Source organism: Ahaetulla prasina, chromosome 2 (genome assembly GCF_028640845.1).
Source record: "Ahaetulla prasina isolate Xishuangbanna chromosome 2, ASM2864084v1, whole genome shotgun sequence".
NCBI classification, from domain to species: domain Eukaryota; kingdom Metazoa; phylum Chordata; class Lepidosauria; order Squamata; family Colubridae; genus Ahaetulla; species Ahaetulla prasina.
Genome location: NC_080540.1, coordinates 241,644,033 through 241,663,794, shown reverse-complemented (window position 1 = coordinate 241,663,794; position 19,762 = coordinate 241,644,033). Strand labels below are relative to the sequence as shown.

The following is a 19,762-nucleotide window of genomic DNA, read 5'->3' as shown; positions in this document are numbered from 1 at the left end:
AAAGGGGAAGACATTTTCATTCTTTTGGACTTACTGCTACAATCCTATTTAAGAAAAAGCAAACAAAATAGTGGCAGCAAACACTAAACTGAAGACTATTTGTTACATCACCCTGAACTGTTCTATTGGCAGACCTGGTGATGTAGTTTTACAGTAGAAGGGCTGTTATACATCTTTGACAGACAATTGCTAATTGCAACATTTAAATTAACAGAGAGAGAAATCCTATGAGAAAACTAGGGCATTATATTATCATGAATAAGTATCTTTTAATGTTAAATTAAAAGGTAGTTCACAGGAGGATACTAATGTTATGCTACAGTGTCAAAATAAGCTTATTCATTTGATATTCCTGATCATTTCAACAGCCTGTCCCCAAAAAACTCTTTCAGCAATTCTACCTTAACAGTGAATTCATTCAAATTCTATCTTACCCACATCCCTAAGGATTAATGTATTAGTCCTTAATATGTTTTTTATAGCAACAGTTTGAAGAATATAATATGTATTAAATATTAAAGAAGGCCAAAGCATCCATAACAGTGTTTCTCAACTACGGCAGCTTTAAGACATGTCAACTTCAATTGCCAGAATTGTCCAGCCAGCCTGGGGCATTCTGGGAGCTGAAGCTCACACATCTTCAAGTTGTCATAGTTGAGAAATGCTGGTAGGTCAAAGGAGCAACAGTTACACTAAACTGTACTTGGAGTGTACCTTTTTTAGTGATGTTGGCTTTTTTGGCTTTGGGACTTCTCTCTGTTTCCCCTTCTTGACCAATGGAGAACTAGAGTCCAAGGGATTGTGTGGAGTATTTTTCTGAATTGACGGTGAAGTTTTTGTCACTCTGGGAGATTCCTTTGTGGGCAATATTACTCCACCACCAACTGAAACAAATATAAATATGTAAATATAATCTGATGGAGGCTTTAAATCTGAAGCCATTACTTACATTTGAGTGTAATTCAGGTTTAGCAGTGAACTCATCACATGAATTCAAGAATGTATAACAGAACAGCTTCCTTTCTTTATGTAGCAATACATTACACAAGCCTTCTCTTGGGAATATGGTAGTTTTAGAAAAGTAAACTGCTGCCAATTTCTTCTGCCCTGTTCCTACCAATTTTAGCTAAAAGTAAACTTGTTTATATCACTGCTATTTTTTTTAATGATAAAATATTATGGTTTGTTCTCTCTCTTGCACCTTCATCCACTCAACTGCAGATTGCTCCGGTAAGTTTATGGTCAGTCTTACCTTATTATTGCAAATAAACCAGTTTGGTGTTTAACTCTAAATGTTTAAATTACCGTATTTTTCGGATTATAAGACGCTCTGGACTATAAGATGCACATAGATTTTTGGGAGGAAAATAAGAAAAAAAAATCTGCCTCTTCCTCCCAGCATCCATTGGGTATTCATCTGGCCCGTTCGCCGCGCCCATTCGCTGCAGCCCATTCACTGTTGCCGCCGTGGCCTGTTCGGTGCAGCCCATTCGCCGCTGCTGGTGCGACCTGTTCACTGCCACCGCCACCTGTTCTAGAACAGCTGATCGATGCCGCACCAACCCCCCCGCCACAGTATTCGCTGTATAAGACGTACAGACATTTCCACCCACTTTTTTGGGGGGTAAAGTGTGTCTTATATTCTGAAAAATATGGTACATTTAAGAAGTCATGAAACTTTTCATTGAAATTCAGTGAAGTCATTACCACTTCGCATTTCAGATCAATAACAAAGTCTGACCACACTTATTGTAACATCTTGTGTGATATATTCAGATTGCTCCCACAAACTTTATCCATCCAGTGTTTAAGTCTGTCAATCTAATGGTAGATTACCCACAAATCATGATAATAATAATTTATTATTATTTGAAAGGTGGAAATACTATCAAACCCATCTATACTTGGGCCTTACCTATGATATAAAAGTGGACCATTTAGACTGAAAAACATTAAAGCTAATGAGCTATGCAATATATCCCCATAATGGTTTTGATAGATTATACCTGCCCCACATAATGGAGACAGTGGTTTACTTAAATCAAACGAGCTATTGAAGAAGAAAAGCATGCACTGGCTGATTACATAAAATACAGCCAAGAACAAGCATTGATGCAAATTAAAAATTGAAGCTTGTGTATAGGAAAACAAAACAAATATTGAAATAATGTAATAAAAACAAGGGCAAAATACAGGCAAGAAAAAGCATTACATGGAAAAACCTGATGCATATGACACCAGCTAAAAAACTGGTAGCTTTGACTTCAAATTGCTGTGAATAAATAATAAAATAATATCCTTTCTCTGAATTCTTTCTTTCTATTCCTTCTATTGAAGTCTTTCAATAATTACCTCACCTTAGAAGATAATACAAAATAGAAAGAGTGATAGATTTGAATGTCATCATCTAGAGAAACAGTATCAAAAGCATACCTGAAAGCACCAGAGGTTTAAATGATTGATTTAATTTTTCTGCATGCTGTTTTTCTTCCAAAACTGCCAGCATACCCCCTAAATCAAGCTGTACGGGAATCTGACTCTTTTTTCTGTTTTTCTTAGATGGCAGAGTACCCTGTAGGAAGTACAAACAAAAAACAAAAAAAACAACCCCACAAATTTTCTCCCATTCCAAATTTTATCTAAGAAATACAATGTGAGCATACCTATCCAGCAATATTTCTATAATTCACAAGCAAGTTAATGTAACGCAGAAAGAAAAAAATTACCTGCATTTTCTTTTTTTCTATTATAGCTGGTGAATCCTGTTTGCCTATTTTTCTTGTTGATAATACATCTGGCTTAGGTATTAATAATTCCTTTGGAGGAGAACGGTCATGAGACTCAAATGTCAGCTTTGTGATTACCTTGGAAAACAAATACAATGAAAAAGGTATGAAGAGTGAAAAACTATGGCTCAGTTGAGTAATCTAAACACAAGTAGTCCATGTTTAGCAGTTGACTTGTTTCACAACAGTTTGTAGTTACAATGGTGATGAAAAAGAAACTTTGCAACCAGTCTTTTTATTTACAATGTTTGCAGGTCTGTAAAGCAAAGGAAAGCTGAAGTAAGAACATACATATCGTTGCTGTTTCACTTAGTAACCACATTGCTTAATGACTAAGTTGCTGGTTCCAAAACGAGGACTACTTGTAGATTTTAATTTACTGATCTAAGTTCTTATGAGGTATTATTCATGAGTTAATAGGATTTTAGTTACTAACTCCAAAATTATGATGACAGGTTTGGATTCAACTTTTTTTTTTTTAATTTTACATTTATATCCCGCCCTTCTCCGAAGACTCAGGGCGGCTTACAGTGTATAAGGCAATAGTCTCATTCTATTTGTATATTTTTTACAAAGTCAACTTATTACCCCCCCAACAATCTGGGTCCTCATTTTACCTACCTTATAAAGGATGGAAGGCTGAGTCAACCTCGGGCCGGGCTTGAACCTGCAGTAATTGCAGGCTGCTGTGTTCTAATAACAGGCTTCTAACAGCCTGAGCTATTACTGATTTTCCATGGATGCTTTCACATGTGCATCTATTCCTGCTTCAGTTCTTTAGTTTCACATATCTTTCTGTGCCATATGTAATAAAGATTGTCCATCCTGACGAGGTGGCTTAGTGGCTAAGACACTGAGCTTGTCGATCAGAAAGGTCAGCAGTTTGGCAGTCTCTGTGTGAGCAGGGGGTTAGACTAGATGACCTCCAAGGTCCCTTCCAACTGTTACTGTTTTAAAAAATCCCATCTTGCACGCATGGGGATGTCGTCATGAACAAACAACTTTGGATCCAAGTAATTATCAAAGCTTTTCTAATGGGTATAGAGCAGCAATGCTTAATACATTGGGAGCCATGAAGCAGTTTTGAGACTATAAGGTGTATGTTTCACAAAATACCTTTCATGGGAACTTACCTATTCACAAAAATTGCCAACCATAAAATTAGCAAGACACCCTTTTATGAAAATGCAAAACAGCAAGGATATTTTTCCAAATTTATTTTCTAATGCTGCAGCTCTCTGTTATTTTTATTTTCTAAGAAACCCAATGAGGAGTGTTTGCAGCCTTCAAGAATTTTGATTAAGAAAGGTGATATTGATACTTTATATCATATCACCTTCCTGTTCCCTGGATTGCAGAACTGGTGGAGACAAAGGAAATTTCGGTCAGTGTATCTTCCTCTTATTTTTATTCCCAATTTCTTTATTATGACTGATATCATTTATTAGGGAACTGATAAATGAAGTCCACTGCATTTATTTTTCATGATATTTAATACACTTGAGCAAAGTGCTCAGGACCAATTTGAAATGAAAGAATAAACCCCAGCCATTTAAAAAAATGATGTTAAATTTACTTGGCATTGGATCACCTTTTTCTCTCTTTTTTCATATGCCATTTTTTTCTTTTTTGTTATTAGGCCTGGACATATGTTTTTGTTTTGTTTTGTTTTTCTGTTTTGTATTTTACCTTTTATGATAAAACAAATATACATAAAAAATAAAAATAATGAATACTCATTTAAAAGTGAAAATAGAGACAAATAGTAACTCTTACTTTAGTCTTCTCCATAATAGGTGTTAAACAAGGAATATTTTCAGTAGCCTGTTTATGTTTTCTGTCAAAAGCAGCTGCTAAATCTGGGAATTCTTCAACATCCTGTGTAAATCAAAGTAGATTGTTTGAGTAGATCTGGGTAGGAAACAATTTATTTATTTACAAATACAATTCAGAGACTGCCTAACTCCCTGCGATTTTTAAATGACTTACAATTAAAACAAGAACAATACCACCCACCCACCAATGAATCATGAGTGGTTCAAAGACAAACATATAAATAAAAGACCCATCTAAAAGAAGCTCAACCATTGCTCTGCTCCAAGTTTTGGGTAGACAGTTACGTCTAATAGCTCCCTGAATATCACCAGGAAAGAAGCCACTTGAATTTTCTTTCTCAAGGCAACACAGTCTTTTCTAATCATGCTGCAAATATTGGTTATATGTTTTCTTACCATTTTAAAGTGCGAAACACAAAAGAAAAGGTATAAGCCACATAAGACAGAAAAACCCCTAATACCGCCACCAAAGCTCAAACTGAAGTTCAAAGAACTATTCATGTGAATGATACAGTTCTAGCCTACAGTGGCCTTGGCCTCCAAAGATTATTTATCTCTGGTTTAAGCTGTATTACACTATTCCCTAGAAGCAAACCTTCCTTTTCCCTCTCTCTCATTATAGTATTATGCCGGGTTCTACATTCTGAATATTTTTCCTTATTTTTATGTGAAGTGATTAAAAAGAGAAGCGACATCTGTCTTATGTAAAGAAACAATATTTTTAATTTTGATATAATTAAGTAACTAAGTTGACGTAATAACTAAGACTCTCCAATTTCCGATTCTGAATTCTCATGATTGCATCTCACATCTTTCATATATCCACTAGGCATATATCCACTAGGCATAAAGGAATATGGAACATATATTTTCAATAGTCTTGTGTGATAAGTTATGAAGGATAATGTACTTGAAAGTTTTTGACCTCTAAAGCAGAAAATAAATACAAAACTAAAGCACATGAACTAGCCACTAACCATTTTCGAAAGCTATTATTTATTAAACTTATGTGTTTAGTAAGTTTCTTTCTCTCAGAAGAAACCCGAATGAGAGATTTAAGAATGTGCAGCTGAAATCAGTTGAAGTAAGTAATAAAGCAATCTATTTCTAATGTAATATTAGTTACGCTCTAAGATGAATTTTCAGTGGGTTTTACTAAGCTAAGGGCATCAAGCAAAGCCATAAATAAATAAATAAGCACATAAATAAATAAATAAATACTTGAGTCAGATAATTAGCTTTAGCACCTGAATTCTTGGAGGTTCTTGAATTAAAATCCTCTGGATATGAAGTTTTTCTATTTCACTGCATGATCTGGTTTTCTTTTTTTTCTTCTTTTTCTTCTTTTTATTTGCTGTTTCTTCAAGATTACCTGCATTTTCTCTTCTTTCTGATTGCTGTATAAGTAGAAATAAATATAATTTCTTAGGAGATATAAAACAAAGCCAAGACTGTGTTGTAGCAAAGAAACCTTTATTTATTGGTTTACTGTTATCATGAGTTGCCCAGAGACATTTAAGATGGGCGGACATATAAATCTAAATAGATGTAGATAAATAACAAATATAAATAGAAGAGGTATGTAGTGAAAATCAATGAAAGTTGATCAGGAGAGTCATTATGCACAGAAAAAGAAAGAAAAACGTGGGTTACTTAATTTCATATATTTAAAACATTTTTATACCACTTGTATTAAAAATATTCTAGAGAAATAGATTTCATTAATTCAAGGCAAGAGTACAATTCATGTGTTTGATTTTTATCACTATTATCATTGTTACAAATCCATGCATTTAAATATTTTATATTGCAGGTTCACTAAAGTTCTGGTTAATTATAAAACAGTGAAAGAGCTTGGAAACTTCATACCTTGTAATCCTCAGGCGTATTATCTATTTTTTTACTTCCAGAATGATTGCTTGCCAGAATTGAAGCTGGAACTGGAACAACTTTTTTGGGAGTTTGAGAAAGCACAGTGGCCCAAGATAAGGGTATTTCAGTGAAAAGGTCTCGATGTGCCTGAGGAACTGAGAACAGACAGAATATTTTATTCAAATTAATACCAGAGTAAACTTAACAGTTGAAATTAGGGGTCTTTGGTGCTCTTTGAGCCTGGTTATTTTCTTGCCTGAGGAACTGAGGATTATATTATTCAAACTAATATCAGAGTAAACTAAGAGTTGACCTCATATGAAATCATGATTTCTATTTTATGTATAAAATGAAAACAGGAGGGCCCCAATGATTAATGTATATGTTGAAACAACTAATTACATGTATGGATATTTTATCTACAGCATGAATGGATTTTAAGCACATTAAGAACTGGAATGTGACTTAATGCTTTAAATTCTAAAGTAGCAGGATACAGCATCAACGTGAAGCCAAGTTATATCATGCTGGATAGTGCTTACCTCCGGGATCTGATGAAGAACTTAAGGGTCTTGTTGGTAAATGCTTTTTCCGATATACTTCACCCTATAGTAAATATGAACACCTTGGTTGAAAATATGTACAACTTAGTGTAATTTAAAAATGATTTATCACATGCACCTCTGCTCAAGCGTCAATCAGAAAGTAAAGCCTCACCATGATAATAAATTAAATAATAGTTCATAATAAAATAAAAAAACTGCTCCAGAATAGCTTCAGTTGTTGCAGAAAACATCTTGCTTCATTAAAGGAATTCTTCGGGATCCAGTATGTAATTTATGTACAATGGAAAATCCATATTTAGTTACGTTCAACTACAAATTACAAGAGCCATTGAAAATAAAATACAAATACATACATACATACAGCGGGTTTTTTTGCCACACAGGCATAAAAATCTTATCCTTTTAAATCCTTATTTTTAAAATCTTTAAGTCTCTTATACAAAATTTGTTGGAAATAGATGGGTTTATATTTTGCAAATTGGTCATTACTACTTATAACTCTGAATTTCCTATCTATTTGTATGTAATAAATGAAGCTAAACTCATAAAAGAAGGGGGGGGTAGTAAAAAGGACTGAAGAAATTAAATCTTTTAACTGAGCAAAACTTTTTGAAAAAAAAAATCTATGGCTGAAGTTTGATTTATAGACCCATTTAACACAACCACCATACACCAAAAGTCACATTTGCCCAATAAATACTTGGCTGTCTTAATTTTTTTATTTAGCAAGCATGATTTGTTAATATTTATTACCTGCTAGACAGTACAAAACTTAAGCTATATTAATGCATTCAATGCATTGATCTCACTATGAGATAACTACAAAATTATTACAGAGCGGAATAAACCAACCAATACAAAAAATATTATATACACAAGTGTAAAAAAAAATGAATCATTTTTAGTTGCCAACCCAACTTTTTTTAATATAAATCAAACTAAGTTTTTGCTTTTTCTCCCCCAAACAGGATAATATATAAAATGATCAGAAGGTCATTTTAAGAAGACTTAGAGGAACATTTTTGGTAACTAAGAATTCAGTTCCAAATTTTATCTAACATGCAATGGAATTGACATTATTGATAGAGATATATTTCTATTCATTTTTCCTTAAAAGAGATTGGCAGTTGTACTGATCAGCAAATAGTTTTGTATCAACACCTCTATGTTCAACATCTCAAACACTATCCAGTGGCTAACCTCTTTGGTTATGTTTGAAATTGCAAGTTTTCCTGGAGGTGTCAGAGGCAGCTTATCTCCTTCTGCTGAGCCCACTGGCCCCCATGCATGCTTTTGAAGATCCAGGAGATTGTTACTTTCTAGGTCTTGGAGTTTTGGGAAATCTGACAAGGTCATTTCAAAGGCAGGTTCTGGTAGATGCTCAGCGTTTGGAATTTGCTTGAACTTCCCATTCATAACTTTAATAGGCCTATCTAATTTAAAACAAAATGTAAACACTAATGGTTACCTTTTTCAATAGCCATAATCAGTTTACTATTTTAAAGTTATTATATTTAGGCCAAATCCTGAAACAAATTATTCTGTTAAAAGACTCAAGCTGCTGCATTCTACCACCCTGTATACTATCTTGATTTTCATCTCTTTCCCCAGTCAAGCCAGCCGATGATTATATCCGCACTAAGCATGCTCAGTTCTAATTAGGTTGTTTCCCTTCATTCCCCTCCCATTTGATTTAGGTGTCAAATTTGTAGATGCATACAACTGTGCCCTGTTTCAGCTACGTCCAAAATCTGATATTTTTCTCTCAAAGACTTCTCTATGAACTTCATTTCAATAGAGAGAACATTTCAGAATAATTTTTCTGTGTAGATGGGAAAGTTCTGCATTTTAACAATTTTTAAATATATTGTTTAATATATGTAATCTAAAAATGATCTCACTGTGTATCCTGGCCTCTTTTTTTCCAATCATGTGAGTCAGTATATCACATTTAATAGGATTCCTGCTCTGCAGAGCAATATAAGGTGAATTTTCTGTTGATCTGCAGGTAAAATCACTTCCATTAGGCCTTTTATCCTCCAGTCTAGTTTCATTATTTTTCAGTTGTCTCTGTACAAAATAACAAAGAAAAACAATACATATTCCAATGATTTTGAAATCATTTAGAAAATATGATTTTTCTAAATGATTTCCCTATTTATTCCACTTATATTATTTACATTTATTCAAATACTCAACAGTTATTAAAATAAAACATGCAAAATAAAATGAACATTTTAAAAAAACACAAATTACGCTAAAGAAAAGACACTGACAAGAGAGTATATTTTTCCCTGGGATTAATGTAAAAGGCGGCCCTTAGGTCACAGCTGAAACAGTGAATCTAATTGTGTAATCAGGCTCTTTATCTTTATTTAGGAGTCATTATTTGTGACTCCAATGACAGCTAAGGATCAAAAAGCATGCCGGAATGCGGACCACAGGTTCTCATTCTGGCAGTGTTCAACAGTATTAACTCCTTTAAAAATGAAGAGCAAGAGGTGAGAATACAGAAAAAACAGAAAATGGCTATCTAAGCTGTTATCACTTACCCTGGATAAAGTAGCGCATTCTTTTCTGATCAAAGAAGTGTGTTGTATGTACTCTCTACCCTGTTTACTAGAAATGTTCTGACTCTGGAAGCTGGAAACTGCATGTGTTCTTGGTGTGGCAGTAAGAGAATATGGAGAATTGGTGCACTCCTCAAGAGAAGTACATCCTGTAAGATTTTGAGATGCACGCTGAGAAAGACAGGTCGAGGTATCCCATGGTACTTCTTCAATATATAGCTGTTGTCTTAAACAGAATAAGCATATTTATTTTTAGTGGAACAGGTTACTCAAACATATCAACATTTTGTAGTAGGAAAATAATCCCACTGTAGAGGTATATTTTTATTTTATATTATCGCATGCGTGGTATTCAAATGAAACAATTGTTATAATGCAGAAACATGGCTTTCTAAAGTTGTCACAAATCACTTGGTTTATTTTGCTACGATTTTTTTGAGAAGAAATAAACATAAAGCAACATGGTATACGGAATGAAAGCTGATTCACAAAATTCAAAAGTACATGTGTTAGGTTACAGATGTAGAATTTCTTCCATAAATTGCAAGCAGTACTATACCAAGAAAGAAAAGAGGATAGCTGGAAAATATTTCAGTTCTAAATGCTAGCACTAGATGTTTAGATTTCTGATCAACATATAACAGAACATTATAATGAAGATCACAAGTTGTGAAAATATCAATATTTATCTGTTTCTGGAAATGAATTGTTTTATATAAATAGGATTTTCCCTTTAATGACTAAAAGGTAAGCTATATTTTTGTTCCAACAGCAAAACAACTAACAAAAAAAGGAACTGGTATCTCAAAAGTTTTTTTCTTTATCTTTAATTATCTTCTCTTCTTTCCATTTAAACTTTGTTCTTATTCTTATTCCACAGATAATAAAAGTAAGGGATGAGAAAAAGCCCTAAGTCAATCATCAACTCTGAAGTGTCTCATAAGAAATACACTAAATACTGTAGCCTAAAATATTGAAGGAACATTTCAATGATATCACTCAGAATTATTGTTGAAATGGGGAGCCATATAGATTGCTTAAATAAATAACCAATAAATGTAGTTCACCAAATTTAGAAAATTACATTCAAGATCTTGGGAAGTTAAGTTTCCTCAAAATTGAGACATAAAGGTGTACATACTTATTCACAGATGGCTCCTGAACATATGGGTAGCATGTTGTATAATATCCAGGAAAGACACATGCTTCTGAGGGTTCTGGCCATGCCACTGTTACTGCTGCAAATTTGGGGACAAATGGTTCGACCTCTGCTGATAACTTGATGCCCTGCTTTAAAAATAAGTTTTGATTACATACGCTTTCAGATTATCTACAATCAGTTAAAACGTTATGCATGTACATGGGAAAAAATATGATTCTTCTGCTCTTCAAACAAGAATGAAGACATTAAAATGCCAACTGTATATTCTCTTGATAATTACAATCAATAGCAAAGATATTATAGACAATAGATACACATATTCTTCTATCTCTGCTATTAAATTAAGTTAAAAGACTTTCTATAGGCTTCAGGGAGTTCCTCCCTTTTTGCAATCTCTCTTCTTTTGCAGGAATCTCGCATTTACCCCAGTTGCAGTCTTGCATTACAAGTTTAAATGTCAGATGTAATTTAAAGTAGAAGTTTGGGAAAGAGGAAACATGTGATCTTATTACACACGCCTAGCAAATGTACCTATGCATGTTTGTATATGTAGAGAGAAAGAGAATATCAGCATGGTGTAGCAGCTGGACAAGTAGGGAGATAAGATTCTAATCCTCCCTTAAGTACAGAAGTTGCCAGGTGACTTTGGGCCAATCACTCTTTTTCACCCCTAGTTAGGGCAGTTAAAAAAATATCTAACAATTCATACTAGACCACAACAGTAGATTATAATCTGTAACATTCAGTGAAGAAGACCTGTAGTTCATTGATTTGAGCTGAAAATAATAATATGCATATACACTGTGGTATGTTTGCATTGGCTCTATGTTAACTTTCATTTATAAAGCAGCGACCAAACTGAAGCAAGTTATTCAGCTAGCAGTTAAATGCCCATTCACTGTGCACCCTCTAGTGGTTATTTCTAGAGACACTGCAGGAAACTTAAGGGCTTTCGGTCAAAAATATGAATTATTTATTTTTGCAATTAATGCAATCATAATCTGGCAAATTTATATTGCCTGTAAGTGCCCATTTAATCAAAATTTGAAATATACACATTAAATCACATTGCAAAAAATATTAAGCTAAAGTATGCTTATTGAATAATTTTTACATTTCTTTGACAATCTGAATACGTTGAAATAATTAAATATTTTGAAAATTTTGCAACTTTACATCACAGATTTTTTTCAGCCACTAGCTAATTATATCCTTTTGATGAAATAAATAATTCATAAATTAAAAACTGAAAAGAACATATACTATACAACCTTAGCCAAAGTGTGTGTGTGTGTGTGTGTATGTGTGTGTGTATAAAAGCCCACCCCATCCGAGTGAAATATTAAATATTTGTACCTGCAATTCCCCTTGTTCTATACCATGTAATGAGCCAAGAAATTAGACTCAGTTATCTTTAAGCTTCTAGAACATTCCCAATCATATTGTTGAAGTAAATTGGTTTATTCTGTCAGGAATCACAATACATATTGTTAATGTGCTTGTATATGTTCTATTAAACCATATGAAACCGCATACTTGCTGGTTCTATCTCCACGTAGAATAACTGTCTGGTTCATTTTGAATGATTTTGAATCTTAGCTTAATGAGAGAGGATGTGAATAAACTTAAATAATAAGAACTCTCTTTGACTAGGAGTGTCAGGCAATATGGCAAAATTAAAGCAGAGAATACTTTTTCCTGGATGCATTTTGCTCTCAGAAGAAAAGCTAGTAAATTCACTAAGAAGCAATACTAATGATCTATTGCATCATCTAGTTTTAATTTGGCTACAAATATTATTTTAAATAATATTTTATATATATGCAAAGACCATTACTTGCTGCCATCTTTTTCTGATAAAGTTATCTTCGGCAGTTTTGCCAATGCTACTCTTATATTATAATTCTCTCTCCCTGCCTCTTTAAATAGTTGTGCCAATATTTTTAATTAAACTAGGTTAAAATTCTGGAAGAAGACAATGGCAAACCATTTGTATATTAATATCAAGAAAATGATATTGTTGCACATTATCTAATTCCTGGGTGTGGAGCTCAATTTCAGAAGCTGTTCAGCTTATTTGAAATTATTTACATTTACAAATGAAATTACAATACGGTTTTATATTGTAAGGTACCTTATGTTATCTGAGACAAATCTTGAAAGTCAGATAATAAATATATTCAGTGAACAAAATAGGTTCCTTTTATTGGAAAAAGCCCTGTCTCCTAAACTTTAGCTTTTTGTGGGAAGTTTTGGCATTAAAATATGACTGTCCTTGAAAAACGAACAAATGGAGAGGAATGGCAACCCTTTCACTCCTTTAGAGAACAGAAATTAGGTGCAAGGCCAAATACACTACTGAAAAAAAAAAATTCCAAAGGCAAAATTCATTTTAATTTTAGCCACCTTGGAAGCGGAATGGAATCCATTAATTTCCTGTAATGATAATGTTTACAGTATATTTGCTACGCTCACATATTTTAACAGTAAGCCATGGTTAACAAACACGCCAGTTTGTATTCAAATAACTTGATCTAAAACGAAAATAACTACACTACGGTTTAATGTGACGCATTTTGTTTGGCTTCGGACTTTCCGCTACAATTCATTAACTACGATTTAGCGGGTTGTGAAAACACACTGGAGATGTGCCTTTCCTAAGGGCCATTGGCTGCGCCCACCAGATCGATCTTCGCTTGTATTTGCTTTTCCTTCCGCAGAGAAGGAAGGACTCCCCATCTTACACCTTCACTTCGAGGCTCACGTCGTAAAGCAAGCGACGTGGTTTACCAAGGCAGAGGCTTCCTTTTCTTTCTCTTTACCGGGATCCCGGTGGTGGGGGGAGGGGAGTTTACTTTTCGCTGCCGGTTACATAACAACGGCCAGGGCGATTTAAAGAAAAGCCGGTCTTTATTTCTAGTTCTCCGCAGACCCAGCCTGACCGCCGTTTCCCCGCTTACCTCATTGCCCGCTCCCCGTTCTGAAGTCATGGCGGGGGGAAAAAAGAAAGGGGCAAGCAAAGGTCAATGCCTCTCTAACGGCGACTTCTACCCTACCCTCCACCACAAACCTAGCTAGCGCGCACAAAAGCCGTCATGGAAGCGACACCGGAGCCTCCGGGGTCACGGCCAATCAGCAGCAGTGTAGTCGTCCCGTGACGGTCGTCATGACGCCAGAGCCAAAGAGAAGCTTGCAGGCGGAAGTGTTCGAAGGTTCTCCCGAAGAAGTCGCGCCGGGTCGCGGTTGAGCGGGCGGGAAGCCGCATCCAGCTACAGAGGCAGAGCAGGCCGTCGTGAGAGCTTTCGGTACGCAATCTCCGAGAGGAAGTGACAGAAACCTTGGCTACAATACAACGCTATTCTCCAATTTTTCTGGAAGTTCGTGTCAGTAGACGCTTTTTCCTCCTTCAAAATTAAGTCACATAAAACCCTATACATCTGAATTGCCCTGGGAAGCTGCTCTTTCATTTCACACTTGATATTTTGCAAGCCTATACTATGTATTACTAAGATCTCATCTATAGTTGTTTGATTTTTTTAAGCAGAAGACATTCTGGGGACCTGTTTGCCTCATTAAATGCGCTGCATGTATTTTAAGTATATATTTCAAATTTTATGTGGAGGGCTTAAAGTAGCATGCAGTATACATACAGTTTCATTCATCCTCTTCAGTATTCTGTGAAATTGTGTTGAATAAGTTCTAGATAAATGGGGATTGGAGACAGACTCCATAATGAAAATTCATTATTGTTCAGTACAGGCACATCACATAAAGGTTAGGGGTTAGTTCAGAAAAGGGAATCAGTATTCCAAATGCTGGGAGAAACACTTAAGACAGAAAAAGTGGCACTACTCACAAGTTTCAGTCTTAGAAAAGGATATTCTGTCATGCTCTGAAGTTTTAGTAGGACTGTATCATGAAATCATAAAGTTGGAAGGGACCATAAAGATCTAAGCCCAGCCCTCTGATGTGCAGAAAAACTAAAACATCCATGAGAAATGGCTGTCGTTATTAAAAATGTCCATAGGTAGAGAATTCACAATCGCCAAAAGGAGCCTGTTCCACTATTGTAAAGCTCTATTAGAAAGTTATTTAAACAATATACAGGTAGCTGCAACTTATACCTATTTCTGGTCGGTTTCTGTGGCCATGGAAATTTTCAACCATGTTCTCTGCGACTTTTCTTTTTGTTCTATATTATCATGCCTCCCTTGGTTCTCCCCACCCCCAGACGACTGGGGGGCTGTGGAGAACCAAACAACTTAAGTTCCTTCAGCCTATTTTCATAAAGCATGTTGTCTCAATACAATTTTTATTATATCCTCTGAATCCTTTCAAGAAGACATGTCAAACACACGTCCCACAAGCTGGATCCAGCTTGCAATAGGCTGTGGAGTTGGCCTGCAGGGCCATCCCAGACACAGCAAGACCGGCCCCAGCCATGATGACCAGGCCACGCCCATCCCAGCCCTCCAAAGGGGAAACAAACTCCTGATGCGGCCCAGAGGAGTTTGACACCTCTGCTCCATAGCATGGCTGTCCAACCTTTTAGCTTGTCTCAGGCTGCAAATAAAGTATGTAATAGAGTTTATATAAATATCACTAAAATCACATATTACATAACTTTACAAACTGATAGCTATCCAGGACCACATGCAATTTGTGGGCTGGACACACCTGCTGTACAAAAACCTATTAATATTATTCAGGAAATGTAAAGCTCTAAATCAGACATGAAATTCCAGATGTCATTGCACCAGTAACAAATGGAATGACTTCATGCACCCTTGACACAATTCTTAAAATGCAAGCCAAGTCTGTAACCTACCTTCTCATGGGTGTATCAGAATGCTGACTCATCTTGCCAATAACCACACCCAAGTCCTGTTCAAATGTAGTGTTTCCAAACAATTATTTCCCTGTTATATGTAGCTCCTATATTTTTACCATCTCTAAATGTAATACTTCAACAATTAGCTATATTAAAGAATATCTTGTTACTCTCAGCTCAATCTTCCAGCCTGTTGGAGTATGAGATTGATAAACAAGGTGATGAAATGTGCATTTCAGTTTAAATCTCCAGAGTCAGATGAATTGCATCCTAGAGTATTTAAGGAATTTACTGTAGTTTAGCCAAATATTTATCCTTGAGAAATTCTCAAAAACAGAATACATTTCCAGAAACAGTAAGACTCATTCTATCATCAATACTGGGAAAGATTTTTGAGGTAACAGAGCAATTGATCCATAAGCACTTTGGAAACAAGTTATTACCACAAATCAGTATGATTTTGTCAATTGGTTTTACCCATAAGTCTCATGTTTTTGAGAGATGGACAATTTTCTTAGTTTCACAGCAGGTGATATTTATGACTAGCTGATCTATTAGGAAATCTCAGAAATATAGGCAGGATCTGAGAAATAAGCCAGCTGTTATTAAAAAATTTGGACAAGTTTTCTTATGCTGTATGGAAATTAGATTAAGAAATTAACATCCATGAAATACATACCATTATTTAATTTCAAAAACAGGTTTATTTCTTCAGACCTATTTTAGGAGTTGAAAAACCACAGGATGAATTGCTCTAATAGTTATAGAAAGATACATTGCTAATATAAACCAAAGATCATTGAAGATTTTATAATCAACACATTACATGTAAGTTGTAAACTTTATTGAACAAAATTGACAAGAGCAAATAGGCACTTGTTAACAATGAGAGTTCAAGATCATAGCAGCCAACTTAACTTTGCATTTTACTGAGCTCTGTTGCTGTGAATAATACAGCTCATGCACAGGTAATGACTTATTTGTACATTTTTCTCAAGTATTCACTGAATACTACCAACATATATACATTTGTACATAAAATTTCAGAAATTTAGAGAAGTTATTTTTGTTGGCCTTTTGGAAGTGGTCTTCTAAAAAGAAGGATATGTGGTTCTGCAAGAGAAAAATAGAAATTTGTTTATGCCTGTTATGAAAGCTTACACTTGCCAATCATGCCGATTAAACACATCCCTTTATCACTGCCATTCTAACTGACTTGGGAAGGATAATCCCCTTTCAAATATAGACTTTCAAATAGACTTTAGTCCAACATGTTCAAAACAAATTGTGAAGTCATAGCACAACTAAATATTTCACATTTATTAAGACATGTAAGTTTGCTAAACAAAATGTATTCAAAGTATTTTGTATCACAAAGCAAGAACTATACAATTTAGCTTAATTGACATAAGACACTCTATTTGTATTTTTCCCTTCAATTCCCGGATGATAGAAGGGGAAAAAATGTTGACCACAAAGGAAATACACAAATATTTCAGTAGATTATGCAAAAACTCACCATTCACATCAATGCAACATGAAGTCTACAGGGAAAATATTTTTTAAAAATGTAAAACCTGCATTTATTTTACCTGGTTCATGAATCATATAGTGGACCCAGCCAAGACTCTGCTGAACACCAAGCCTTCTCCATTCTTCCTCAGTCATTAGATGTGTTTTTGGTACTTGCTTTGAGAGCTCTCTTGGCAACATCACATGCCTATTACAGTTAAAACGTATACATCAATCTCACACATAAAATGGTTAGTTTTGACTCCATATGCATGAACCCAGTTATGAGTAAAATAAAGTTTCCTATAAAAATCCATTACTTTTTGGAAGTGATTGAAATTCTTTAGAATCCTGCTTCGGCTGAAGTTACGTAATCCACAATGGCAGCATTCAGATACTTTCAAAGGATTATCTAATATTACGTTAAATTTGCAGTTCCACAAACAAATATTCAATATTCACACCATGCACAATCAAGCTATTTCCCTAAATCTAGAAGATGCACAAAGAAAGAACCATTCCTGCGGCCAACGCCCACTCAGTCATTAGGTTTCCCCGAGAGCTAACCCCGGATCAGCCAATTCTTTATTATTATTTTTCCCAAAGTTGCGGTCAGGATAGAGTTCAGGGTGGAAAGCCAGAAAAGTTGCTCCCTCAGAGATCGAGTGTATGAAAACAATCAGGCGGTTACTGTACTTTAGCACTGGCGGCTTCTACCTATAAAGGTGATTTTGGTGAGCATTGATGCCACCTTTCACTCGGCGTTTCCTAAATAATCCCTGAAGCTCCCCAGCTCTCCTTTTTGTTACAATCTCTGAGGCGGCCAACCGCTCGTTGTTTCGCTTCTGTGTATCCAGGCAAGGGCAAATTGATCGAAAGCCGACTTCAGCCATTCCCCCCCTCTCTCCCCCCCACACGCCCCGGCACAAACGAAGTAACACGAGCCTCCCCGTTCCCGTACCGGTATTCGTAGTTTTCGTCGAAGTATTTATCCGAATAATAGATCTGCTTATGAGCCATTATGAGAGGAATGGCGGCGACCACAGCGAAATCCCCCTCCGGCCCCAGAGCTCGTCACTAACCGACTGCCGTGAAGGCAACACAGCACCCGACCCAATTTGAATCCGACATCTCACCGCTGATTGGAAGGGAGCCCCGAACTAATGGGAGCGCGCGCCGTCACGTGGTCTCGGTCTGTTGCTATTTGACTCTCTCCTAGGTTTGTCTCCGTTCCCACCAATCAGAAAGGCGAGGCGCCAAGGCGCAACGCGGGGTGGGGCGGCGGCGGTAAATACACTCGCTTGCAATGTTCAGACGTTGGTTATTGGGACCTAGCGGGTTTTGTCTGTCTCCCTCTGACGGAACGATATACGATTACAATATCTCCGGCGGGGTGGTGGCCAAGAGCTGCTTTTTTTTTTTTTTTAAACTATTGTTATCGTAATGGCTGCTCTTCGCGCATAGCTACCCATCTTTTGCATTTTGTTTTCAGGACAGCTTTCTGCCCGCCTCGTTTCATTCTTCGGCGTGTTTCATTCAAGAATTTAGTCAAATGAATTCCGGAGTCCAGAACTACAATCAAAAGTGGGGTATTTAAAAATAAAACTCCACAAGGATCACATAGTAATATATTGGGGAATCATTTCTTTCCTAAAGTCACCGAGAGATAGTGTTGGAAAAACCTTCAGACCTTTAAAAAAAAATTATGTGTCTCATTCCCTCTACTGAGTGCCCTCAAAGAGGGAAGTGATCCGAGTCTTCTGTTGGGTGTGGCTGCAAGGGTGCAGTTTGCACCCCTACATCGGCTCCAGCATCTCCGACCAGAAATCCTTCAACTCTGCACCATTGAGAGCTGATTTAAATCTTCCTCCTACGGGAGGACTTTCCAACGTTGGGAAATGATGACTCAGTCAGCCTTTCTCAATTTAGTGAGCTCTGACAGACTACACAGGTAGTCCTCAACTTACAACAGTTCATTTAGTAACAGTTCAAAGTTACAGAGGCACTGAAACAAATGACCCATGGACGTTTTCACAGTTACAATCTTTGAAGCATCCCCATGTGGTCAGGTGATCAAACTTCAGATGCTTGGCAACTGGCTCATGACCAGTGCTGATCCCAAGGTCATGTGATCCTTTTGCACCCTTCTGACAAGGTCAACGGGGAAGCTAGATTCACTTAACTAAATTCACTTAAGGTTATCAACTGAAGTGATTCACGTAACAAGTGTGGCAAGAAAGGTCATAAAATGGGGCGTTAATAACTTAACAAATGTCTCACTTAACAACAGAAACGTTGGGTTCAATTGGTTGTATACCTGTAGTTCTAATCTCCTGTTTTGAGTGTCTGAATGATGGGAGTAGCAGTCAAATGCTTTGACGGTGTTGACTGGAGAAGTCTCCTGAAAAATTGTGTACAAATAGTCCTCGGCTTACAATAGTTCATTTAGTGACCATTCAAAGTTACCAGAGCACTCAAAAAATGGTCACCTGACCATTGCAGCATTCCCATTGTCATGTGATAAAAATTTGGATGCTTGGCAACGGACTCATTTATGGCAGTTGCAGTGTTCTGGGCTCATGTGATCAATTTTTGCGAACTTCTGACAAAGTCAATGGGGAAGCCGGA

At 36.1% G+C, this 19,762-nt stretch overlaps 2 protein-coding genes across 3 annotated transcripts in view; both read right to left on the bottom strand.

Annotated features, from left to right (window-relative positions):
• The window catches only part of SECISBP2 (SECIS binding protein 2), a 28,516-nt gene extending 14,610 nt beyond the window's left edge, over positions 1 to 13,906 (bottom strand). The window contains exons 1-12 of one of the 2 annotated variants that reach the window (XM_058166125.1): positions 13,752 to 13,906; positions 10,771 to 10,919; positions 9,612 to 9,855; positions 8,961 to 9,129; positions 8,260 to 8,492; positions 7,036 to 7,099; positions 6,491 to 6,648; positions 5,869 to 6,018; positions 4,563 to 4,664; positions 2,727 to 2,864; positions 2,434 to 2,572; positions 715 to 884 (exon numbers count right to left, since the gene is read on the bottom strand). In XM_058166125.1, the coding sequence (XP_058022108.1) occupies positions 715 to 884; positions 2,434 to 2,572; positions 2,727 to 2,864; positions 4,563 to 4,664; positions 5,869 to 6,018; positions 6,491 to 6,648; positions 7,036 to 7,099; positions 8,260 to 8,492; positions 8,961 to 9,129; positions 9,612 to 9,855; positions 10,771 to 10,919; positions 13,752 to 13,781 (1,746 nt within the window). In that variant the 5' untranslated portion in view covers positions 13,782 to 13,906. The remainder of the gene's footprint in view (positions 1 to 714; positions 885 to 2,433; positions 2,573 to 2,726; positions 2,865 to 4,562; positions 4,665 to 5,868; positions 6,019 to 6,490; positions 6,649 to 7,035; positions 7,100 to 8,259; positions 8,493 to 8,960; positions 9,130 to 9,611; positions 9,856 to 10,770; positions 10,920 to 13,751) is intronic. The other variant, XM_058166126.1, reaches the window with a different exon arrangement.
• A 2,397-nt stretch (positions 13,907 to 16,303) lies between these two features.
• Positions 16,304 to 18,266, bottom strand: CKS2 (CDC28 protein kinase regulatory subunit 2). Its single transcript, XM_058169963.1, has 3 exons — positions 18,096 to 18,266; positions 17,215 to 17,342; positions 16,304 to 16,735 (listed from the first exon to the last, which is right to left on the bottom strand). Exons 1-3 carry the CDS (start codon positions 18,152 to 18,154, stop codon positions 16,683 to 16,685), a joined length of 240 nt encoding a protein of 79 aa, XP_058025946.1. The 5' UTR covers positions 18,155 to 18,266; the 3' UTR covers positions 16,304 to 16,682.
• Between the last annotated feature and the right edge of the window lie 1,496 nt (positions 18,267 to 19,762).